A 21260-nucleotide genomic window follows, 5' to 3' on the forward strand; every position below is an offset into this window, starting at 1 on the left:
TTTTTGGGCAGGATTTAACAGATATGGAAAATATAGCAACCAAATGATTGAGGAGACTTCCATGTATTCACAGTTTGTTCTCCATTCTTTTGCTCACATGTCCAGACACACACAACGCGGATTCAGATTTTCATATTTATTTCTGTACTATACAATGAATGTTAGAGGAATAGATTTTTCACAATGATCACACTGAGGTCAAGTAGATGGCAGGCAATATAGGATCTTTCCAATGGTCTGCTTGTATTTTCAAATGTGAGAAATGGTCCACTCATTACTTTACTTCTTCCACTGCTTGTTTTCGTAGTCCCATTTTGCAGAGAAGCCTTCCACAGGGTTAATTCTCATGTCCAGCATCCTCTGCAGCTCTTTCTCCTTGTACTCAGGCTCAAACGTGTGAGGAACCGGCCCATAAACTAGAAAGACATGAAAAGCAACTTATAAACAGCATTGTTAATTATTAAATGAAATAAAAATGTGAATCAAATGTCATTTTTTGTGGTTTACCAAATTTCCTCTGCCAGAAGACCACCAGACCAGTGAGGCCAATGAAGGCAAACACCCCACCAAGCACGGTCTTCCACTCAGATGACCCCTGGTTCATCTCAGCAAAGCTCTGCTTGAAGCTGATGCGATACACTGAATAAGGACATGAGTGAACGAAATGTTAATATGCTTGAATGCATTTTTAGTTTGCCTTCAATTGTGTCAAGAAATAAATTAAGCAAAATCGTACATGCTATCTTCTCCTCATTCGAAAGTGCAGCCCAGGAGCCTTTCTCCTTCTCCTTGAGTGACTGCTGCTCTGCACTCAGATCCTGCACATAGCTGACATCAGGAAGGGGGTTCTCCCGAGCATCAAGGTAGGCAGGGAGCGTGTAGCTCTCCACCTTAGCGACACCTGCTGTGATAAACACACACATAACACCATGGTGCTTTACTGAATGTATAATATACTAAACAAAACTATACCACCACAGTGCTGTTTCATCCATGCATTTTGTTAATGTTTTGTATTCATTTTTACAAAAATTATGCAACAAAAAAGAAAGCCTAAATTGTGCAATGTCAATAAAACTGAAACACTAAGATGAATCATTGTTTTGGTTGTTTTCAAATAAAAGCATGAAAAATCAACAAAATTGGACACATATCTTTGGAAGACAACAATTAAGATAGGCACAGGGTGTTGCTGTTTTTATTGTATAGCCCGGTCACCAACCATTTTGAAACACAGCTACTTGAGAACTAATTAATGCAAAGACCTAAAAAATGGGTAACACAGGTCTGGCATAAATTCACCCAATTTACCTTTATTAATAATGACATTCATCTGTGCAAAAACAGATCATGTTATGATTCCTCACATTATCAATGATGATTCAATCACATCAGCTATAAGCGGTAGATTCATTTAAATGGTGAGCTATTTTCGGAACAGGCCAGCGGGCGACTCGAGGTCTTTAGCTTGTGACTGCTGGTGTGTGTACTGTATGATTCTATGCTGTGTAACAGTCATTGTCTCCATTGCTTACTTTCTTACAAACATAATGAAATAAAACCCATTTAAAATACTTCTGTCCATGATTCACTGACATCTGCTCTCTTAGCCAGCCATTTTGTCGCCCGATCCCCCAAATTGTTTTTTTAAAATATATTAACACATTTTCATTTTCTTTCTAAACCTTTTGCAGGATTTTTTCAAATGAACAAGAAAAAGTGATTGAACAAAGAATATATCACCAAATTGAACATATGACTCAATTGCCAACAGAAATGGCATATTGCATTATATTTTTTACTCCAAAAGCCACAGATACAACAGTAACATAACACCATAATTGCCTGTCACACTAAAACAATTACTTAAACGTTCACACTAAGCCAATTACTATAAAAACATGTTTGGTGAAATTCTAATTTAACTTTGTGAAGATTCACAGTGAACCAGGTTATGGTCCGCAAAGGTTGAGAAAACAACATGACTCTATTTGTTGGCTTTTTCTACTTGTTCAAGACTAAACCATGACTTTGACATCTACAGTATGTTAGGCTAACAAAGCACTAAGACACAAGATCATTTGACATAATCACCATGACTGCCCCGTAAGCAGACAGATGTGGAAATGGCACGTTTGCCAACAAGACTCAGGGCTCTGGTTGCCAGCATTCTGCAGAACAAAATAAAAAGTCGATTATTTAGACATCAAGCAACAGTTGGATGGAACACTGGTGAGAAGGTGTTTGTATGTGGGAAAGCTGTTCACTTCAAGGCCAGCCACTTAAAAGCCGCCGCGTTAGGTGCAATCGATTGGTATCGGTACATGATGATTTACAAAGCGACGCCCTTGATTGACACTTGCCACCTCCGCGATGTAAACATCTCAATATAATGAAATTTAGTTCCAAGCAAACAAAAAACTACGACAGAAGAAATAGAAAACTCTTTCACAGTGTCATTCTAATTATAATGTTACAACTTGTAGCTATATCATTTGGAGTGACCCGTTCATATAAACAGCAGTGTTATTGGACATTAATCATTTACCTCAACGATATATACAAACATGATAAACAGTCTTAACTACTATATTTCGCGGAAATTGTTAAAGTGATTCACCCATGGCATACACATTTTGGTAGTGCACTTAATAATTAATAATTGGCCGAATTTCGTCATTGATGCTTTTGCGTGATGTCTGGCTAACTTACTAGCAATAGCTTCATACGCAAGGTCAAAGCGCCCCGGCTTCATTCAATAACTCGTCTTGATAGTGATAATGTATTAAACAAACTGTATGTATGTTCTCGAATGGATATTGTGTTCGTATCAAGCACTGAATTGAAAAATAAAAACGTAATGACGGGAAACACGCGCCAGTTCAATGTCGTTGGAACGTGTACGCTGCTAGATGCTAACAGCTCGCGCTAGCTTCGATAGGCTTTGACAAAGTCACCCGTGTGCATTTGCCTTATGCAAACAAAAGTGGCGACAACCAAGAGATTGGTGCGTGGGCTTTGTACACGAAAACTGTTTACGCGAAACATTTTGAAACGCGAATTTGTACAAGTGACACAGAAGAAAGATGTGTTTAAGGAGCTTACTGTATTTTCTTGATGGCCGTCCGCGGATCTTCTCAAAGGAAGTGCAGTGGACCGGAAGTATTCAGTTGGCCATAAAATACGCGGCCATTTACGACGGAAAGAGACATTTTACGGTATAACATTCAGGATTACGGCCACACCGGTTCAGAGAGGCAGTAAAGCCAATGTGCCCAGAGGAAGTAAGATTAAGTTTATTCACAAATAACTATCTTTTTGGGGGGGTTGACGAGATACACCTGTTACATTTACCCGCAGCGAAACGTAACCACACGCGGAGCTACTTTTGTACTGATATGATCTGCGATATAATTAGCTAACTTGTCAGAAGTATTTTTACGTCGTGAGGCCACGAGAGCCTGTCCAGTCCCTTCACGATCATGCCTATTCAGCTGACGAGTCAGGCTTACTGTAAAATGCTCCTGCACGCCGCCAAGTATCCACACAGCGCCGTCAACGGCTTGCTGGTTGCAGAAAAAGCCAAGGAGAGAAAGAAAGATAGTCACCACGAACCAGTCTTGTGTGTGGACTGCGTACCGCTTTTCCACGGAACTCTGGCTCTTGCACCAATGCTAGAAGTTGCTTTGACACTGGTGAGTCCTCTTTCTGTCAATATTGACACTAGTTACATGTCTATTTCACGCCTGTTTTAAAATAAACAGCTCTAACGTAAACGCATAACTATTCATTCAAAAAGTGCTGACTACTGTAGATATCATGTTTTGCAGCATGACATTATTTTTAGTTTGGTAAAGATTTTTTTTCTTCAGTGCAGACTTTGTCTTTGTAAAATGACACCTCCATGCTTGTGTTCTTCTCAGATTGACACTTGGTGTAAAGAAAACAAGTATGTCATCGCTGGATACTATCAAGCCAATGAACGCACAAAAGATTCAAAGTATTGAAGAACTCTTTTTTTTTTTTTAAATAACCAGTTGAAACACACGTTGGGGACTATTCAAGTGTTTTATCCTCTGCTTTGCAGACCCAATCAAGTGGCAGAAAAAGTGGCAGCAAGAATTTCTGAATGCTTCAGTGAAGCTGCAATTGTTATGGTAAAACTATGTTTGATTTTTTTTTTCTTTGTTTTTCCTACCTTATGTATAGGGTATCCTTGTTCACTTACATTTGTTGTTCTGTAGTGTCTTCTGTTACAGCTACACACATTTTTTTCCATAACCTGCAGGATTATGAAATTATATTTGTGCTACAGATGCGAGCGAGAATGAAAGATTTTGAGTGAGCAAGAATAGATTTTGAGCACAGAAAAATATACTGCGCGGCCAAGGATACATTTTCAGCATCGAAAAACAATATTGAGCCAGCAATTTTAAGAATTTGAGTGTGCAATGATGGATTTTGAGCACAGAAAAACATGTTGCTCACTCAAACGCTGTCATTGCTCGCTCGAGATAGCCGTCCCACACTTGCTCAGCATTCCTCAGCTTCCCACTCGCTCTAGTTGTGTCATCTCTGTGCGCTCAGTTTGGCACACATGTTACGAATGTGCCACAAAGCCAGCCAATAAGAGCTAGTAAAAGTTCATTGATTGACTGCTTGGTCTCCAGTTAGTTTGCCTGTTGCATTCACCCGCTAAAAGCAATCGAGATCGCATCATGCCGACTAGGGCAGGAGGTGGACTTGTATCATTGAAGTACAAGAACTAACAAGGTAGTTAAATAAGACAATACATTAATAATAATAATGATATGAAAATACAATCAGTCGATTTTATTGGTTACAAGAAAATATTACAACTCTTATTGCTCGCTCAGTATGTTTTTTTCTGTGCTCAAAATCTATCCTTGCCTGCTCATTATATTTTTCTGTGCTTAAAATCTATTCTTGCTCACTCAAAATCTTTCATTGCTCACTTGCGATTGGGGCACAAATATAAATCTATACAGGATTATGTTAAATCTAAATTGAGTGATGTTATCCCAATCATGAAAACAGTGTAAAACAGCGCGGGCATCGAGAACTCACCTCAAGATGTCACCTCACTTCATTACACATGTTCATTTGCAGACAAAGCATACGTCTATTTTTAGGATGGCCTTCAAACGGGGGTGTGTAATCTTTTTAAATCCATTGCATCTTTTGTTTTTTGTTCTCAGGTGGACAGCAGCAGATTAAAAATGAGCTGCCGCGAGCCCGTCGTACTAATTTATGATTATCATGAAAATAAATGGAAAAGCAGGGACGTCAATCTGTAAGTATCTTTCATACTCAAATAACATAATGGTCCAAATTACAGCCTTTTAGACCTTTTAGAATATGTTTTCAGCGACTCTTTCGAGGACTGGAACGAAGCACAGAAGATCACGTCAGCTCTTCTCGAGGGAAGGTCCTACGAAAACTTGATCGACTTTGACAATCACCTGGATGACCTTAGAAACGACTGGACCAACCCAGTGATTAACAAGTCTGTCCTGGACCTGTGTTAAAACCCTCGGCTGTGCAGCCTTGACATGTGCATGGAGATAGCTGCCATTGCTCCTTGTGGCACAGAAGCACACGATGCTCAACACAGTCCCGGTTTCACTTGAAGTTCTGGTACTGTCCAGAATATGTGGATCACTGACCTTTTAGTAGGCCAACCGATCTCAAGGGCAAGCACCTGATGTGCACTTTGGGCTGGCATTGCAGAGATAATGTGGCTCAATGCATTTTTTTGAAACATGATTGCTGCGTCTCTATTTGTATTTCTAAATAAATTAATTACACTTAGAAAGCGTTGATCGTAATTACACTTAGAAAATTCTTGATCGATTTTTGTTCTTCTGTACGTCTAAATGGAGTAGCCATACTGAGATAGAATCCTAATACTGCGGTGCCTTGAGATACAAATTTTATTTAATTCGTGATCCGAAGGACTTGACCCCATTGAAATGAGTGGAGATGCTATTAATTGCTTTCAGCCTTAACACAAATAAAGAAAAATAACAATCTAAAACTTTACGGAATAAAAACATAAAATAATGATTAAATTGATTGTAAAGGGTTAAACAGTTTCGGCACGTGTTTTGCTTAAAGGGATAATGTGTGAGACCGTTTTTAATTAAAAAGGAATTAATTAAATGATTATAAATCTTAAGAACTTGCAAATAAATGTGCATATGTGTATATTACATGGGGGTGACACTCCTCCGGAGGTTGCCATGTCTGTTGTAGCTACGTGCGATGGTAAATGCAGCACCTGCTGCTGTCTGTAATGAAAAACGGTCTAAATCTTACACATTGTCCCTTCAAATCCAGTGGACATTATGCATCTTGTTCTGTGCATTTTGGCCACATGAGGGAAGTATACTGTAATACACAGACAACAAAGAAGAGTAGTAAAGTCATGTATTGTTTTTTTTCCTTAGTATAAAAACGTTTGTATTCTTTCTCTAAATTTTATACATTTTCTGCTTTGTGTTCAAACATCCATTGCTTAAGTTGTGACACGGCAATACTGATGCTATTTTTTAGCCTGTTTGTGTTTTGCATTACTAGCATTAAGCTTACAGATGTTAGTGAATCAAAGTAAGGTAATTTGGGTACAGAAACATGTATTTCTATTTATTTAATATTCGGTTTGACAGTAAACTTCCAACTCCATATTTCGTAGCCAATCTGCCAAACTGCTGCTTGCTGTCAAGTAAGCTGAATTGAGTTCTCTGTCACATCTAGCACTTGCTAAATATAGCAAAATTACTAAATAAAATAAATTGACTGTATAGTAATTTGTAACCTCTTAATCTTTCAAGGCACCACTTTAAAGGATTTAAACTTGTAGGATATTGTTGTACTACGATTAAGATATGATTATTAATAGATTTATTACATTGTTTTCATACATCCAAAACTTGTTTTAAAATTGCTGTACTGTATCCTTTTGTATCAGCACCAGCAATGACAGACTGATATTTTTTAGGTATGGTATATGAAGCGCCATAAACCAACGCCATTAACCGTTTATCCTGAAGTCCTCTCAGGATCACAGAGCTACAATACTTTTGTTTTGCCTCACATTTGCTTGATGTATTACTTACGGTATATTTTGCTTACTTGAGCCCTCTGGATTCTTCCTTTTAAAAATCATCACACTTTGTAAACATACCGTGCAACACTTGTCTGAGAATACACTGTGTAAAATGTCCAGTAACCAGTCACATGTGATCATGACAATTTTACAGATTATTTTTTTTAACTGACTGTACTCTTTGTCATACAATACTGTATGTCTAACACTGCATTGGCATTGAGAAGTTCAGCTAAAATGAATATTTTGTTTTGCTTTGATTTGACTTGATTAAAATGAAAAAGTGGCATTTTTTTTCCACTTATCTCGGATAATAAAATATGGAACAGTATGAGTCGCTATTGAGATAATCAAAATGTTCAAATCAGCTGGCAAATACAGTACCAATCAAAAGTTTGCAAACGCCGTCAAATTCAAATCTCAAACACAATAGATCAAGAATTTGAAGCAATCAGAAAACGTCATGTCATGACGATGACAGAAATGATCAAGATTATCAAAACTTTTATCGAGGCAAAATAAAAAGGAGACAAGGCAATCTTCCCAACTCATGCATGAGGGGAGCGAAGAGGAACTGGCCAAGGACAATTCTACTGCGCTCTGCCAATCTCTCCGACTCCCCTTACTTTTATTTGATACAGAGATCCCTAACTACATGAAAGTCCCGGCCCTCAAGGGGCAGGAAACAACCCAAGTCTACGGCCGGGACCTTGTGTACTTGTCCTTCTATGTGTGAGCATGTGGGTGAGAAATTAATGCATTTAGAAAAAAATACGTAGCGAAACATTCTGATAATGCATAGCAAAAACATCGATAAGAGTCACAGCTGTGGGAATGCTCCGACAGCAGGCTTGAGCGGCCTTCTGCTTGAGAGAAAACAATGACAAGACAGTTCTTTTCTCACAAAGAGTGCGCTCATTCTCCCAGCGTACCATCAACATACCTAGCAGTACATCAGCAGTTTATTTATTCATTATTATCATTCAGTATATATTTATTCATTCACACAGCAAAGCATTTCTTCATTGCGAGCATTAATATTTTGTAGCAAATGTATAATCACAATATCTACAACTATTCTAGCAATAATTATTTTTACATAAGTCTATTGTCCAATATACTAGAGTAATGAGATCTGCCTGACTCTCCCCCAGCAGAAAAAAATTAAAACTGTATAGATTTTCTCACAAAAGTGGTATTAAAAACTTCTTAAATGCATTTACCTTGCCATGTTACTAGTTATCCTGCAAAACGCTGACATCTGGCGATCCTTTCTAGTTTTGCATTTCGTTGGTCCACCCATACTTATATGCGTCGACAGCGCATTCAACAATACGGCACCCAATCTGCCATATTGGATGTGTCGGATATGCGCTTTTACAGACACCCATAGGCAAAATTATGTCATAATTCGAACATAAGTGTTTGAAATAACTTCACTTGGGGCACCGATTGGCCACATACATATGTGAGCGACAACGATGGGCGATTAATGGTTAAAGAAGGCATGCACGCACAAAGTGTTCCACCCATTTGAGGAAATTTTGCATACGTCACAATGACGTAAAACGTTTAGCCAATCGCTGCTCGATTGCTCTTGGTACTGTTTTAGTTTGCTACGAAGAGCTCAGGCCAGCGCGGGAAATTTGGTGCTAGCAATGACAAGCTAGTGGAGTGTTCGGATGCATCATTTCTCTGTCTAAACGTTCAACAATGGACCCTTCGGAGGTTGAGTTCCTCGCCGAAAAAGAGTTTTTGAAGATAATCCCTAATTTCAATCTAGACAAATTATATTTGATCGGGGTGAGTCCGTCGTTCAGTATACTCTCCGATTAATTTATTGTTGTATTTTGTCAAATCGAGAGCGCCGTGTAGCTTCTCGATTCAAAGTAAAGTGCGTTGACGTTTTCAGGGGGATCTGGGACCTTTTAATCCTGGTTTGCCACTGGACGTCCCTGTATGGCTGGCCCTCAACCTCAAACAGAGACAAAAATGTAGAGTCGTTCCTCCAGATTGGATGGATGTTGGTAAGAGAAAACACGTTTCCCAGCTACTTATCTTTTATACTGTTGCATATATAGTTTCCTCGGGGTGAATGTCTGGACTCTTGAAAGACGTAAAAAAAAACCTGACTATATTACTGAGTTTTACTTATGTCTAATTTTCCCATGATGCCTTGACGTTGCAGAAAAACTAGAGGAGATGCGAGAGCTTGAGAGGAAAGTGGCCGCCTTCACGCCTGTTCCCAGTCCATACTACATGGAGCTAACCAAACTGCTACTCAACCAGTGAGCTGGAAAATAATCACCCTTACCTTATTCAGCAAATGTATTTGATTCGCATACCAGCCTTCTAAACACAATTGTGCTTTGTTCTTCACAGTGCATCTGACAACATCCCCAAAGCTGATGAGATCCGCACGCTAGTGAAAGACATCTGGGACACGCGCATTGCTAAACTCCGCCTCTCCGCAGACAGCTTCATCAGTCAGCAGGAAGCTCATGCCAAGGTCAGATCATCATTTAAATTTTCAGGCTAAGGTGTTTTATCAGCTCTCCATGGGGTTCCAGGCACATGCGCGCACACATATAAACTCAAACTATGATGAAGGATAACCAACGTCAATTTATTCTTGATTGACAAAAAGTAGGGGGCCCATCAGCGAGATTTCCATGTACTGTATAGCCATTATTTAGAAAGTGTCTCTAAAGAGGAAATTCCCAACAGGCTGTCATTGCATTTTCTATAGGCCCAAAGGACTCCTAAATCGAGTTTTGAGGTTCTACGTACAATATAATGTAGTGTACTTTTTTTGGCACAATTGTCAAGGAAGCAGCAAATTGCTTCAAAGGAAGAAAATAGGTCACAAGTACATATGGGCATATATGGTTAAGTATTATTGTAAAATAAACATTGCGGTGCTACATTAAGGAACAAGTTGACCGACTAGTGTTTTTGCAGATATGAGTCTTGGATGCTTTTTTTTTTTTTGCTCTCACATCCAAGCATTTCTAATATGGCTTGAAGGTGTCTGTTGTGGCTCCCAGATTAGTTTCCGGTCAAACTAAATATAAATAACTTTACATTGTGTTTTAAATCTAACCCCATAGCTTGGCTTGTTTTGTGCAACACTAAGACAAAAAAAAAAAAAACAACCATCATAGATAGACCAACAATAACACAATGGTGTGTGTCATAACCCCCGAAGCAACAGATTATGGAAGACAAGAGGTGGAGGAACAGACATGTTAGATAATTTAATGATACTAAACCATGTGTCATATACATTTGAAAGGACCCTACATTGTACATCAGTGGGCTCAGTCTGCTCTTCTTTTATAGCTGGACAACCTGACTCTCATGGAGATCAACACCATCCGGGGGTTCCTCCTCGATTCGGTCAACTGCATGTACAAGCTACGCTCCAATTTGCAGCCGGGATCCAGTAAGGGACATCTTTCGGATTTTTGAAGGACTTTTCTCGACGTTTCTTTCAACAAGGATATGAGGAATGTTGGACTTGTGTTTACCAAGGTTATCCCTCTCAAGACTTCCACATTGATGTCCCTTCCATTGTCTACTCATTTTAGGACATGATTCAGAAATGTGTATGCGAAGATGTAAAAAAAAAAAGACTTTATTGTGCTTTTTTGTTTACTCTGGTTTTATTTTAGAAAGCTATTCAAGCACTTGTTTCTTGAGGCAGAACTGCTAGTTGACAACTGTGGGACAAATTGTTCCTAGTAGTTGTACATAATTTGTATTTTGTTATTGCTAGTACCAATGGTACTCAGTCAACCAAAAGTTAGTCCATGCAAAACAGGGAAAGCTCATTCGAAAAGCTTTTCAATTCATAAAGAGACCAAGGTGAATGGACATTTTTGAAATATTTTATTTTCTTTTTTTGTCTGAAATCACAGCCATTATATTCATAAATACCTAATTACTACATTCAACAAAGAATATATTACATTACAATGGATTCAAACGAACATTTTTTTTTCCGAAAACAGGATTTCACAGCATCTAGACATCCTCCGCTGAGTAATGGCGCTATGGCGTGGCCGTGCGTGGATGGTGAGATGAGGCGGGGCATATGCAGTATACTCTTCCACCCTGTCGCGCTCACCTGGCCTCAAACAAACAGGCTGCGATTCTTCCCACTTTGACTTTGGGCGGATGCAAAACGTTTGCGCTACAGTTTGATCGACGACGGTCCAAAATAAATGAGGCACTTATTCATACGCTGATAATGAGGGGGTTGTGCTTCCGTTTGATGATTTTCCTTCCGCACGTTTTCCAGATGGTGAAGTTTGCAATCGGTGCAGGTGATTGGTTGCTACAAGTCTCAAGAGTAGAGCCACCGAGGAGGCTTTAATCAGATCAGTTTTTGTGTCATTTTCAGTTTGTTACGTATTGGCAATGGATTATTGGGGATGATCCTTGGACATCGCATGAGGGATAAGACGGGCGTTTGTAGGCTTTTTAGCTTATTTTCATAATGGATTTTTTTTTTTTGGCTAAATCATTTGAATTTGAAATGTTTGTTTGGCACTCTACCCCTCGTCGTCGTGGATAAAAGGCTTGGTTCTGGCAAAGGCCTGTCACTTGATGCTATTTGATGTGTGTAAGGAGGAGTCTTTCGGAACCAGCAACATCATCTGGCCACTTCATGTCTAACAAAAAAAATAAAATAATAATCAAGTCAAAGCCAGTCAAGTAAGAAAAACTGGTTTGTGTGCACACTCCAGTGGCAGGCAAGCAGCGGAGTAGCTGAAATGCACATCGCTTCTATGCTGTGAATAAAATGGTGGCAAGGGCACGCGTCGGCACCTTGGAGGAAGCGTCACCTGGCAGCTGCGGCTCGCTACCACTCAACATAAGATCCTGTGTTTTCTCTCCCTCTCCTCAACGTCTTGTCAGAATAAGCTGTTCTGGCCAGCAGCAGTACAAACACTAAAAGCAAGGCTGTTGTCTTTTGCAAACCCCAAAAAGCATAAACATATATATTTATATATATATCCATATAAAAAAAATGGCAGGCTTTTTTTTCTTTTAAAAGAACAAGGATTAAAATAATAAACTTACAAAAATTCTTTTAAGTCTTCATATTATATACAATATAAGGCTGAAGCACCTTTTAAAATTCTTATTCTCAAATTTTGATATTAAACATTTTGTTAATTATCCCCCCCTCAAAATGTGCATCTCAACATTCTGCCCAAATTTCAAATACGTCTTTGTTGTAACACAGTACCACCAGGTAGTTCTTCAGCTATTATTCTTAAGTGCATGTCCAGTTGGAACGATGGCCATGATGTCACTATCTGACTGACCGCCGGCGTTCCTTTGGACCTTCGGAGTGTCTCTTCTCCCTCGTTGGCAGGATTGTCCGTTTGGGTGGCGGTGACGAGGGGCGCGTGAAAAGCAGGTCTCCATCCTGCCCCGCCCCCTTGGCCGATCTTCCGTGGCTACGTTGGCACACGTTGGCTTGTGGCGCCGACTGCCCTTCCTTCACTTTTCTATCAATCTGCTTCTCCATCTCGGAGCCGGGCGAAATGGGCTAATCTACGGAGAAGTATCTAAGGGAGGGGGGGGGGGGGGGGGGGGGGGGCATCGGAAGTCTCTTTTTTGGGGTAGGGGGTGTCACCTGGGAGGATAGCCCTTGTAATGTCCACCTCTGGGCCAGTGCGTCTGTGGCAGAGTTAAACACTTCCTGAAGTGCTCCAGCTCCGATTGCAGCTTTTCTCTTTCTACCGCCAGCTTCTGCCTCTGGGACATCAGCTCCTGCAAAACCAAGAAGCGCTTAGGAAATCAAATTTTTTCCAACTAAAGTTTTTCTTTTTTTTAATTTCATTGACTGCCAACCTGGTAAAAATTGACTTTTGATATTATTATTCGTTAATAGCAGTGAATGAGTTAAATGTTCTTTCACGAATTGGCCATTTAAGTCAATTACCAGTTACAGAATTGATGCATTTTTATTGTTGAACATATGCCAGTGACATAGTGTGACAAGTAGGATAATTCATCCACTGCCATCCCAATAAAAATGAATCTTTTGATGTCAGTAGCCGTCAACGGCAGTGAATGAGTTGTCCATTAACCAGGTAATGAATTCAAACATTTGTAATGAATAAAATAGCATTTGGTTCCTCTCAACGCATTTCTATTGGTGTCAACTGGTTTGACTTTACGCCATTTTTTTCGCCTTACCACAAAAAAAAAAAAAACAACTTCTCAAACATGGCCGTCAGTAGCTAATTAACATAGGTTTGGATTGCCCGCCATACGGCAAATTCACATTACGACCACAACCATGGAATGGATTAATCTCGTAAACAGGGGGCCCGCTGCACTTTGTTTTGAATGACACGTCTGAAGAATGATCTTTAAAAAAAAAAAAAGCATACTTGTCATGTCATGGTGTGGATTTATATTTATAAATAATGACAAGTGTTACTGTATACAGCTACTGTAAATGGTACAGACAAACTGTAAATAAATGGACCAGAAAAAAAAAAAAATGTAAAATGTGGACTTCAGAATAAAGATGTTTGAAGGGCCATAATCAGGCAATTTAATTGGTCGGGCCCTACACTAAGTGGGTAACAATACAACTAATAAAAGCAAGACTGAGAAACAAGCATCTATTTGGGGTATTTAGCCTGGGTTGTTAGTGGAAAACACAGAGTTCCTACACACTCATTTTCTTGCTTTTTTTTCTTGACACATTGGTGACAAAATATAGTACTATTTAAATGAATAATAAATATTCAAATAAAGTTTGCATTTTTGAAAATCAGCTTATTACATAGACATGCAATGTTGATGAGCGCAACTATAGGGACTGGGGTTGAGAATTACTGTAGCTTGGGGTATACCTGCTGCAAGTTAGCAACTCCGACTGACGGCATCATCCATGTCAAATGAAGATGTATTATTACTTTGGTACATTAAAAAGCACTTGAAGTTGAAAAAATGTAATATATGTCTAAAGCTATCAGCTATTGGGAAGCCCAGGAATCGTTCAGTGCGTGCCCATGCGTCTTACCCCCATGGTATGCGAGAGCTGTTCAGCAGTGAGACTGAGGTTGTAGTTTTGAGCTTCCAGCCGTCGGCACTGGTTCTGCAATACTTGTCGCTCCACACTTTGTTCTGGAGTGAAACACAAAAACAGTGAGTCGAAAAAAAACCCAAAAAGAAGTGAAAAATGAAGACAGTGAACATGACAGGACAATGGACGGACACAAGCTTTGTTAAAGGCAACACTTAATGTTTAAAAGGACTTGATAATAATAGTGGAATAATAAGGAAATGATTTTATATATCTGACTGCAAATGATCATTTACCCCCATCGAGTGACCAAGCTGCACAACAATATATTTAGTCAGTTCATTTGAATTGAAATAAAAAGTGCAAAAGCGAAAATCACAAATTAAACATTATAAATGAAGTAATTCACTCCAGCCCGATAAAAATTGATTTTGCTGTCACTTGGATGAGTTAACTTCACTGCCAGCTCAGACAAATGGATCTTTGATATAATAGTAAAAATATAATAGTATAATAGTAAAAAATAGCTAACAAAGTAAAAAGTGACAAAGAGCCTAAACAGTCCCCATTCTTACCTTCAACATATTCCTGATAAGCTTCAAAAATGGATTCAATCCCTTGCCACTTGTGAGCAGGCACCACCTCTTCCTCCCCCTCCTCCTCTTCGTCGTCGTCCTCCTCTGAGGCGGACAGGTCCTCCCTCGTCCCTGAGGCGTCGCGGTGGAGCGACGTGGAGAAGTGCTGCCCGTTGGGCTGAGGGTGAGCGTGCGCAAATGCCAGAGCCGACTGATGCGCGCTGGAGTGCGACTGGGAATGCGGAGGAGGAGGCGGCCTGCCGGGGGCGCTCTGGAGCTCGGGAATGTTGTAATGAACAGAGGACTCCTGCAGGGGAGAGGATTCTGACATCCCGCTAGCCGCCCCTGAAAAGACAATGATGGATTGGGAAACTTCAAAAGGTGACTGATGATTATGAGACTTTCTCTGCCAATGATTGCCTTTTTTTTATCAAGCAAGAGTCTAATACTCTGTCAAAGATAAAACGGAGAGAATATAATGAAACTTGTCATAATGTCCCACAGCCGAAGGTGACTTATTGACATTAAAGTGGTCATCAGTAATGTGAGCACTGAGAAATAATGATGGGAGTCTTTAAAAGGAAAGCTCCCTTGTTTCAAATAAATGTCTCTTCACAAACGCTCACTGAATGAGCTAACAAAAGTCATTCACAAGAACCAAGTCAGATGATAGGAGCCCCAGGAAAGATATGAAAGTGCTAATTATTATATTTCATAACGGCAAAGGAACCAGGACTGTAATGACGCATTAGATTCCTATCTCGAACTGTGACCTGCATTTTGATACAAAATATAATGTACTGTACCAGTCAAAAGTTTGGAACACCCCGTAACTCAGTCTTTTTTCATTATTTACACCGTAGATAATATCGTAACAGCGATCTCAGTCCATATCGCCAAAGGCTTCGTAAGAACATTGAGCTAACATGAACCGGGGACACGATACGATAGCAACTCATTTTGCGCCTAAGGGTCACCTTGAGTTTCTCACCTTTGTGTTTCTGCAGCGCCTTCTGAGTGGACTGCAGCACAGATTCATGGAACTGCTGGGCAAATTCCTCCGGGGTGAAGCTGTCCCAGGGTTTGGTGCGTCCATTCATGCTGTGCGCGCCCTCCTTAGCCTGTAGAGGGAGCGGAGGCCGCAAGCTGTTCAGCAGGCTGGAACTCCTCTTGCAGATTGGCCCCTCGGTAGGCCCCCGGGCCTTGTCTGGGTAGACAGCTGGAGAAGGAGGATCCTTTGGTCTTAGCGTGTCCCCGAGGGGTTTTGGATTGCCATTAGGGGATGGGGACAACGGGCGATGTGAGGAGGGGCTCTGTGGCCTGACACCGTGGTGGTCTTCCGATTCGGAGTTGGGCTGGGAACATGCAGAATCTGTAACGATGTGAGCATGTTTTAGGCTAGGTCCGCACGCAGAAATTTGTATGCATTTTCAGTTAATTTCATCCTTTAATTTTCTATCAAGCTTGTCTGATGTGGTATAAGTTGCCCTGTTGTTGCAATAGTCATGTATTTGTCACCTTTGTGATTTTTCATATAGGGTCTTGTGTTTTCTCTTGTGATTTCTTTGTTCCTTGTATCAGTTTCCAGTCTGTTGCTATGGTCCTTTAGTTTGCTTCATTCAATCAAATAGAATTGAAGTCACACAGTATTTGAGTTTTAGGTTCAATGGCACGCTGCCAGATCTTTAATCTTTTTCTTAAGTTTTTTTACTTCTCAACTTCCGTGTCCTGTCAGCTTTTGGGTCCAAATACTAATATTCACGTGACATTATCTTCATGAAGAGTCATTTTAAGATTTTATGTTTGGATTATTAAAAAATGACTCATTTGGGCTTCAAGTTAAAATGTCCACATTTTTTCTTTTGCATGCTTGCATGTTATCATTGGAATATTTTTTTTTTAAATGACATTTTTTTTTCTTAAAAAGACATCTTGTGAAGGAATGTAAACTTGTACTTATTGATTTTTTAGAATATCTTTAATAAGGGCCAGCCGATATGGATTTTTTGCCCTTTTTTGACAGAATAAAAATTATGATTACCGGTAATTAAAAATCTACAGTGAATAAGATAACATTTGTTTCCTCCCAATGCATTTGAATGCACAGATCTTTACTGGCCTAACACCCATTCCCTGTAAAACGCAGGGATTAACTGTAACTTTAGTAAAAAAAAAAAAAAAACATTATACACAGGGGTCCCAGAATGCATTATGTGGCTCACATTACCGGTAATTCTTGTTATATGTTTTAGTGTTACCAGTCTTTGAAGATGTCATATTTAACACATTTATGTCTGATTTATGTTATGTGTTATGTGTGTGTGTTATGTAGTGACGTACAGGTAAATTCCTTGCATCGCTTGTAAAAGTTATTTGCTTTATCCGCAAAATGAGCTGATAAACAAATTTCATGACACATAATTAAGCATACTATGGTATAGCTTTATGTATAACCAATTATGACAGCAGTATTATTTGTATACAACTGCTAGGTACTGAATTGGCTACTTTTTAAGAACAAAATCTTGCTATTGTGACACTTCAGGAATGAGTGTGTTTCATGTATCTCACCAGAGGGGTGTGCTGGGGGACTTTTGCACAGAGGATGGGGGGCATGTCTGATGGTATCCAAGGTTATGCTCTTCTCTTTAATTGCTTGAAGCAGCTCCACTGCCCTTTCTGTATCTACACGATAAAAAAGAAAAAAAAAAAAGAAACAACTGATTTTCACAAACCTTGATTTTCCTTACTCTGTGCAACTTTGTGACAGCGTGGTAAGGACTGTAATGTCATCAGTGATGGGCAGCTAACAGTAAATTAAGGGTCAAACAAATGTGTGTGGTTAAACATTTCAGTTTCAACTAAGGTTAGTATGTAACATAACAAATGCCGTTAATGATACAGGCAATTGAGGGTGAGATGGTGGCATTTGTGGAGTCAAAATGTTAATGAGAGGCGGCTGCATTTGAAGCAGGCTGCGCTCAACCAAAGTGAAGCGTCAGCGAGCAGTGGAGCCCGCTGAGAACGACTACAATGCCTTGAGAGTTAATGAGCATGAAATGGTTCAGCTTTGCTCTGCTGGAATGAGATGTAACATTGATATGAATCACTGATGAAGATGTCAGCAGGGCGTGTAAAGGGCGCCGGGTCGATGCTGTGAAGTTGAACCGATACCGGGGGAGTGCGTGCAAAATACCAACTGATGGGATGAAATAATCTGCAAATATTACAGAGTCTTGCCTCTTCTCTGCTGGAGGGTGACGTGGGAAAGTCTAAACATAGTGAGGAAGCGCTTCTTTTCCTCCAGCTCTGGCGCTCGGTCCATCTCCTCGGGGGTGAAGCGCGTGCTGAGTTGCGGGGGAGGAGGTGTGCGTTTTGACTGCGAGGCAGCTGGTGAGGGGCTGCGCTCCCTGAGCATCCTCCGCCGCTTTCTTCTCTTCTGCTGCACCAGCTCCTCCCGTCGACCCACAGTGGTCAGGCTGAACATTCCCAGGAAATCCATTTTCTGCACAAAAATAACGTTCATAATATAACATTACAACATACTGTAGCATAATGATAAAAACTTAATGCTACTGCCAAGTCAGAGGTTCGTGTTTGTGTGTTTTACCTCGGTGGAATCATCAAGTTTGAGTGGGGGCTGCTCTGCTACCCTTCTGAGGTGTGCCCTCACCTCCTCCTCATCACTTTCATCATACGAGTCATCCAAATCGTAGTAGTAACCTGAAGAGAACAGCAAGTCATCAAGATTTGTCTGGGTCTCATAAAAAAGGGAGGTCAAGACAAAATGTCTCTTTTCAATAAAAATGTTACGTGGCCAAACTAGTCTAACCATGTTATAGCGTTCCCTATTTTTTCATGGTTAATGGGGAGCGGAAAATCCCAGCGTTAAGTGAATTCTGCAAAGTGGGATTTGCCCCAACAGACATTGTACATACTATGCATCGGACGATATCAGAATTTGACAGTATGATAGCCTTGAGCAAAAACATCACAGTATTGCTGCATTGATATGATAGCTTTTACTTTTTTTTTGCTAAATGGCCATTTTTTTAGATTACAAAACGTTTTATTTTGAAACAAAATATATATCATTTGTTAAAATAACAAACATTTACCATGCTAAATTAAAATAAAGTTGGAAATAAAATAAAAACAAACCATTTTGCTCACCAATAAACTTATACATGAAGTATTTCTGAATGAAAACATCCAATTAAAACCAAAATATGAACACTTTGTCTAAAATAAGTATAGATGCACAATCATATTTAAAGGAATAAGTATAAATGCACAAAAATATTTATGTGTAACTGGCTTCCTCACTCACCCTCTGTCTATCTCTCTTTCTCTAGTGCACTCACTGCAAGCTCATAGCTTACTCATAACGTTGCCTGCTTGTTTACCAAAGCCAAAAACTTCCCAGACAGCCGACTTTGTTTGTTTGGATGAGGTCGAGTTTGATTGGTTTGCCTTCTTGACCCACATTTTAGCTATAGCAATAGCATAACCATGTTAGCCACATTAGTTAGCTGCAATTGCTAACTGAGTGGTACTGAAGTCGACAAAACAGGAAGTGGATGTAATTGGCTACTGCAGCCGAAGAGGACTCACTTATGAGTCACAATGAGAGGATGCTACGCTGCACACTGCATTTGCCTGTTAAAGGGACAGTGTGTAAGGTCTAGACCGTTTTTCATTAAAAAGGAATAAATTAAATGATTGTAAATTTCAAAGACCTGCAAATAAACATGTTCTTAATGGAAAGAAGTATGTTTTAAATATAATCATGGGTGTAGTTATCGTTAAATTATATTACATGGGAGGTAGCACGTCTCTGGAGGCGGCCATGTGTTATAGCTACGAACAATGCTAAATGCAGCACCTGCAGCACCGCCTGCTGTCCGTAATGAAAAAAAGGTCTAAATCTTACACACTATTCCTTTAAGGCAGGCGACGCAGAAGGGGGTAAAAAAAAAAAAAAAAATTCTTCCCCATGCCCAGTGATTTAACCGTAGTACAAAGGCTAAAGGCTTTTTTTTTTTTTAACAAACAACAACATTCAGTGCACCAGAGCGTGGCAAGTTCAGCCCTAACTCTTCCCCGTTTCCGCAGCAGCGAGCCCCGCCAATGGAAGATTCTCTAAGTGCCAATCACATCCATTGACTGTAGTCTGAAGACACAGGGAGATTCACTGGTGCTCTTGCGTAGCGGCCATCACACGTTGACAAAACTGGAGCCCGTAACAACAAGGAGCTGGAGTTCACAATGTAATACTCTTTTTATTCTATTTTATATGCTGCTTCAAAACATGCTCGTACCACTTCTCTTGTACTTTGGCACGCATGCCGCTCAGCTGTCAACTGGGAGTGTGAGCTTGGAGGCTGTAGCAGGTGTTTACATGTTGTATTTTGATTCAACACAATGATAATCAGTCTGCTTTCGTACGGCACAAAAGAAATCTGAGGATATTCCCTGTCAAGAGGCTGAAATTCTGAGGGTCTGGGGAATTTCAGGCCTTTAAGCGATTAATCGATTATTAAAAATAATTATTGATATCTTTGGCAACCAATTGGCTGTCAATTAAGACTTGCACCGCTAATATGATGAAACTAAGTTTAATGTTGAGTTAAAAAGAACTGCTCAGTGGAGTGCGTCATAAAAGTGTAAGACAACACTTCCTGAATGACTGAAAGAGTACCTTTTTCCTTGGCCTCCCTCTTCCTCTTCTCCTCCAAGTCTAGTTTACTGACAGGCCTTCTGTGCTGCTGAAGAAGCTCGTCATAGATCAGCATGGTGTCTGGCACCGTTTCCAGCGAGGCTACCTGTACGGCACCTGAGCCAGTCACCATGCCAACTGCGTGTCCGTGACGACTGTGGCCATGCAGGCTCTTCATTCCAGCATTGCTTTTGATGGCACCTTCCAATTCATACTGGCTGGTCAGGGACATGGATGCCCGCTGGTGGTTGAAAAACGAGTGGGTGGATTTCTCCAGATCGGCGAGGAATGTACTAGGCTCCGGCAGACCAGGCGGCCCTCTCGGTTGCAGATACTTCTCCATTGCTCCGCCGTCTCTCCTCCTGGCCCCGTCATCGTACTTGGAGGGGCCAGGCGGCAGCCGACCGAGCTCGTAGTGTCCCATCCCCGAGGTATCGTGGCTGCGTCGGGACTCTGAGGGTGTCTCTATTAGTGCTGCTGGGTTCCACAGAGTTGTGGGTGGTGGAGGATGATGCTCGCGTGGGGGCTGGGAAGGTTTGGGGGAGATGAGTGGCGGAGGGGCTCCTAAATGGGAATGGAGGTCTCGGCTTCCTGGTTCATGGTTATTTGGTCTGTGAACACATAATGCAACATTTTTTAAAGTCTGTGCATTCAGCACATTCTCAAGACAGTGCTTGCACTGTGCGTATGCATGCACACATTCTTGTTATCAACACAGACACAGTAGCCCAGAGCAGAGAGGGGAAATGGGCAAGGCACACTATGTCCTCCAGATATAAG

The 21260-nt window shown here is 40.4% G+C and overlaps 4 protein-coding genes across 5 annotated transcripts in view; 2 read left to right on the forward strand and 2 right to left on the reverse strand.

The window, feature by feature from the left end:
- Positions 1-121: 121 nt before the first annotated feature.
- On the reverse strand, positions 122-3232 carry cox4i1 (cytochrome c oxidase subunit 4I1). Of its 2 annotated transcripts, none has more exons than XM_088413565.1 (5): positions 3106-3232; positions 2095-2171; positions 737-901; positions 508-639; positions 122-416 (listed from the first exon to the last, which is right to left on the reverse strand). In XM_088413565.1, exons 2-5 carry the CDS (start codon positions 2168-2170, stop codon positions 280-282), a joined length of 510 nt encoding a protein of 169 aa, XP_088269691.1. In that variant the 5' UTR covers position 2171; positions 3106-3232; the 3' UTR covers positions 122-279. The 2 variants fall into 2 exon arrangements, with proteins under 2 accessions (XP_088269691.1, XP_088269690.1); XM_088413564.1 differs by having other exon boundaries at positions 737-904; positions 3106-3228.
- Positions 3213-7418, forward strand: emc8 (ER membrane protein complex subunit 8). Its single transcript, XM_088413563.1, has 5 exons — positions 3213-3695; positions 3924-4000; positions 4088-4157; positions 5220-5314; positions 5390-7418. Exons 1-5 carry the CDS (start codon positions 3483-3485, stop codon positions 5547-5549), a joined length of 615 nt encoding a protein of 204 aa, XP_088269689.1. The 5' UTR covers positions 3213-3482; the 3' UTR covers positions 5550-7418.
- Positions 7419-8750: 1332 nt separating this feature from the next.
- On the forward strand, positions 8751-10755 carry gins2 (GINS complex subunit 2). The gene is made up of 5 exons (XM_088413667.1): positions 8751-8932; positions 9042-9156; positions 9318-9417; positions 9512-9638; positions 10472-10755. The coding sequence occupies exons 1-5, from the start codon at positions 8843-8845 to the stop codon at positions 10598-10600; spliced, it is 561 nt and encodes a 186-aa protein (XP_088269793.1). The 5' UTR covers positions 8751-8842; the 3' UTR covers positions 10601-10755.
- A 245-nt stretch (positions 10756-11000) lies between these two features.
- Positions 11001-21260, reverse strand: part of gse1b (Gse1 coiled-coil protein b) — a 162456-nt gene continuing 152196 nt past the window's right edge. The window contains exons 10-17 of the mRNA XM_088412295.1: positions 20463-21091; positions 18372-18484; positions 18002-18266; positions 17333-17446; positions 15753-16133; positions 14762-15106; positions 14184-14287; positions 11001-12916 (exon numbers count right to left, since the gene is read on the reverse strand). Coding sequence (XP_088268421.1) covers positions 12776-12916; positions 14184-14287; positions 14762-15106; positions 15753-16133; positions 17333-17446; positions 18002-18266; positions 18372-18484; positions 20463-21091 — 2092 coding nt within the window. The 3' untranslated portion in view covers positions 11001-12775. The remainder of the gene's footprint in view (positions 12917-14183; positions 14288-14761; positions 15107-15752; positions 16134-17332; positions 17447-18001; positions 18267-18371; positions 18485-20462; positions 21092-21260) is intronic.

Source organism: Hippichthys cyanospilos, chromosome 4, assembly GCF_059441005.1.
Source record: "Hippichthys cyanospilos isolate Australia breed blue-spotted pipefish chromosome 4, RoL_Hcya_1.0, whole genome shotgun sequence".
Taxonomy (NCBI): Eukaryota; Metazoa; Chordata; class Actinopteri; order Syngnathiformes; family Syngnathidae; genus Hippichthys; species Hippichthys cyanospilos.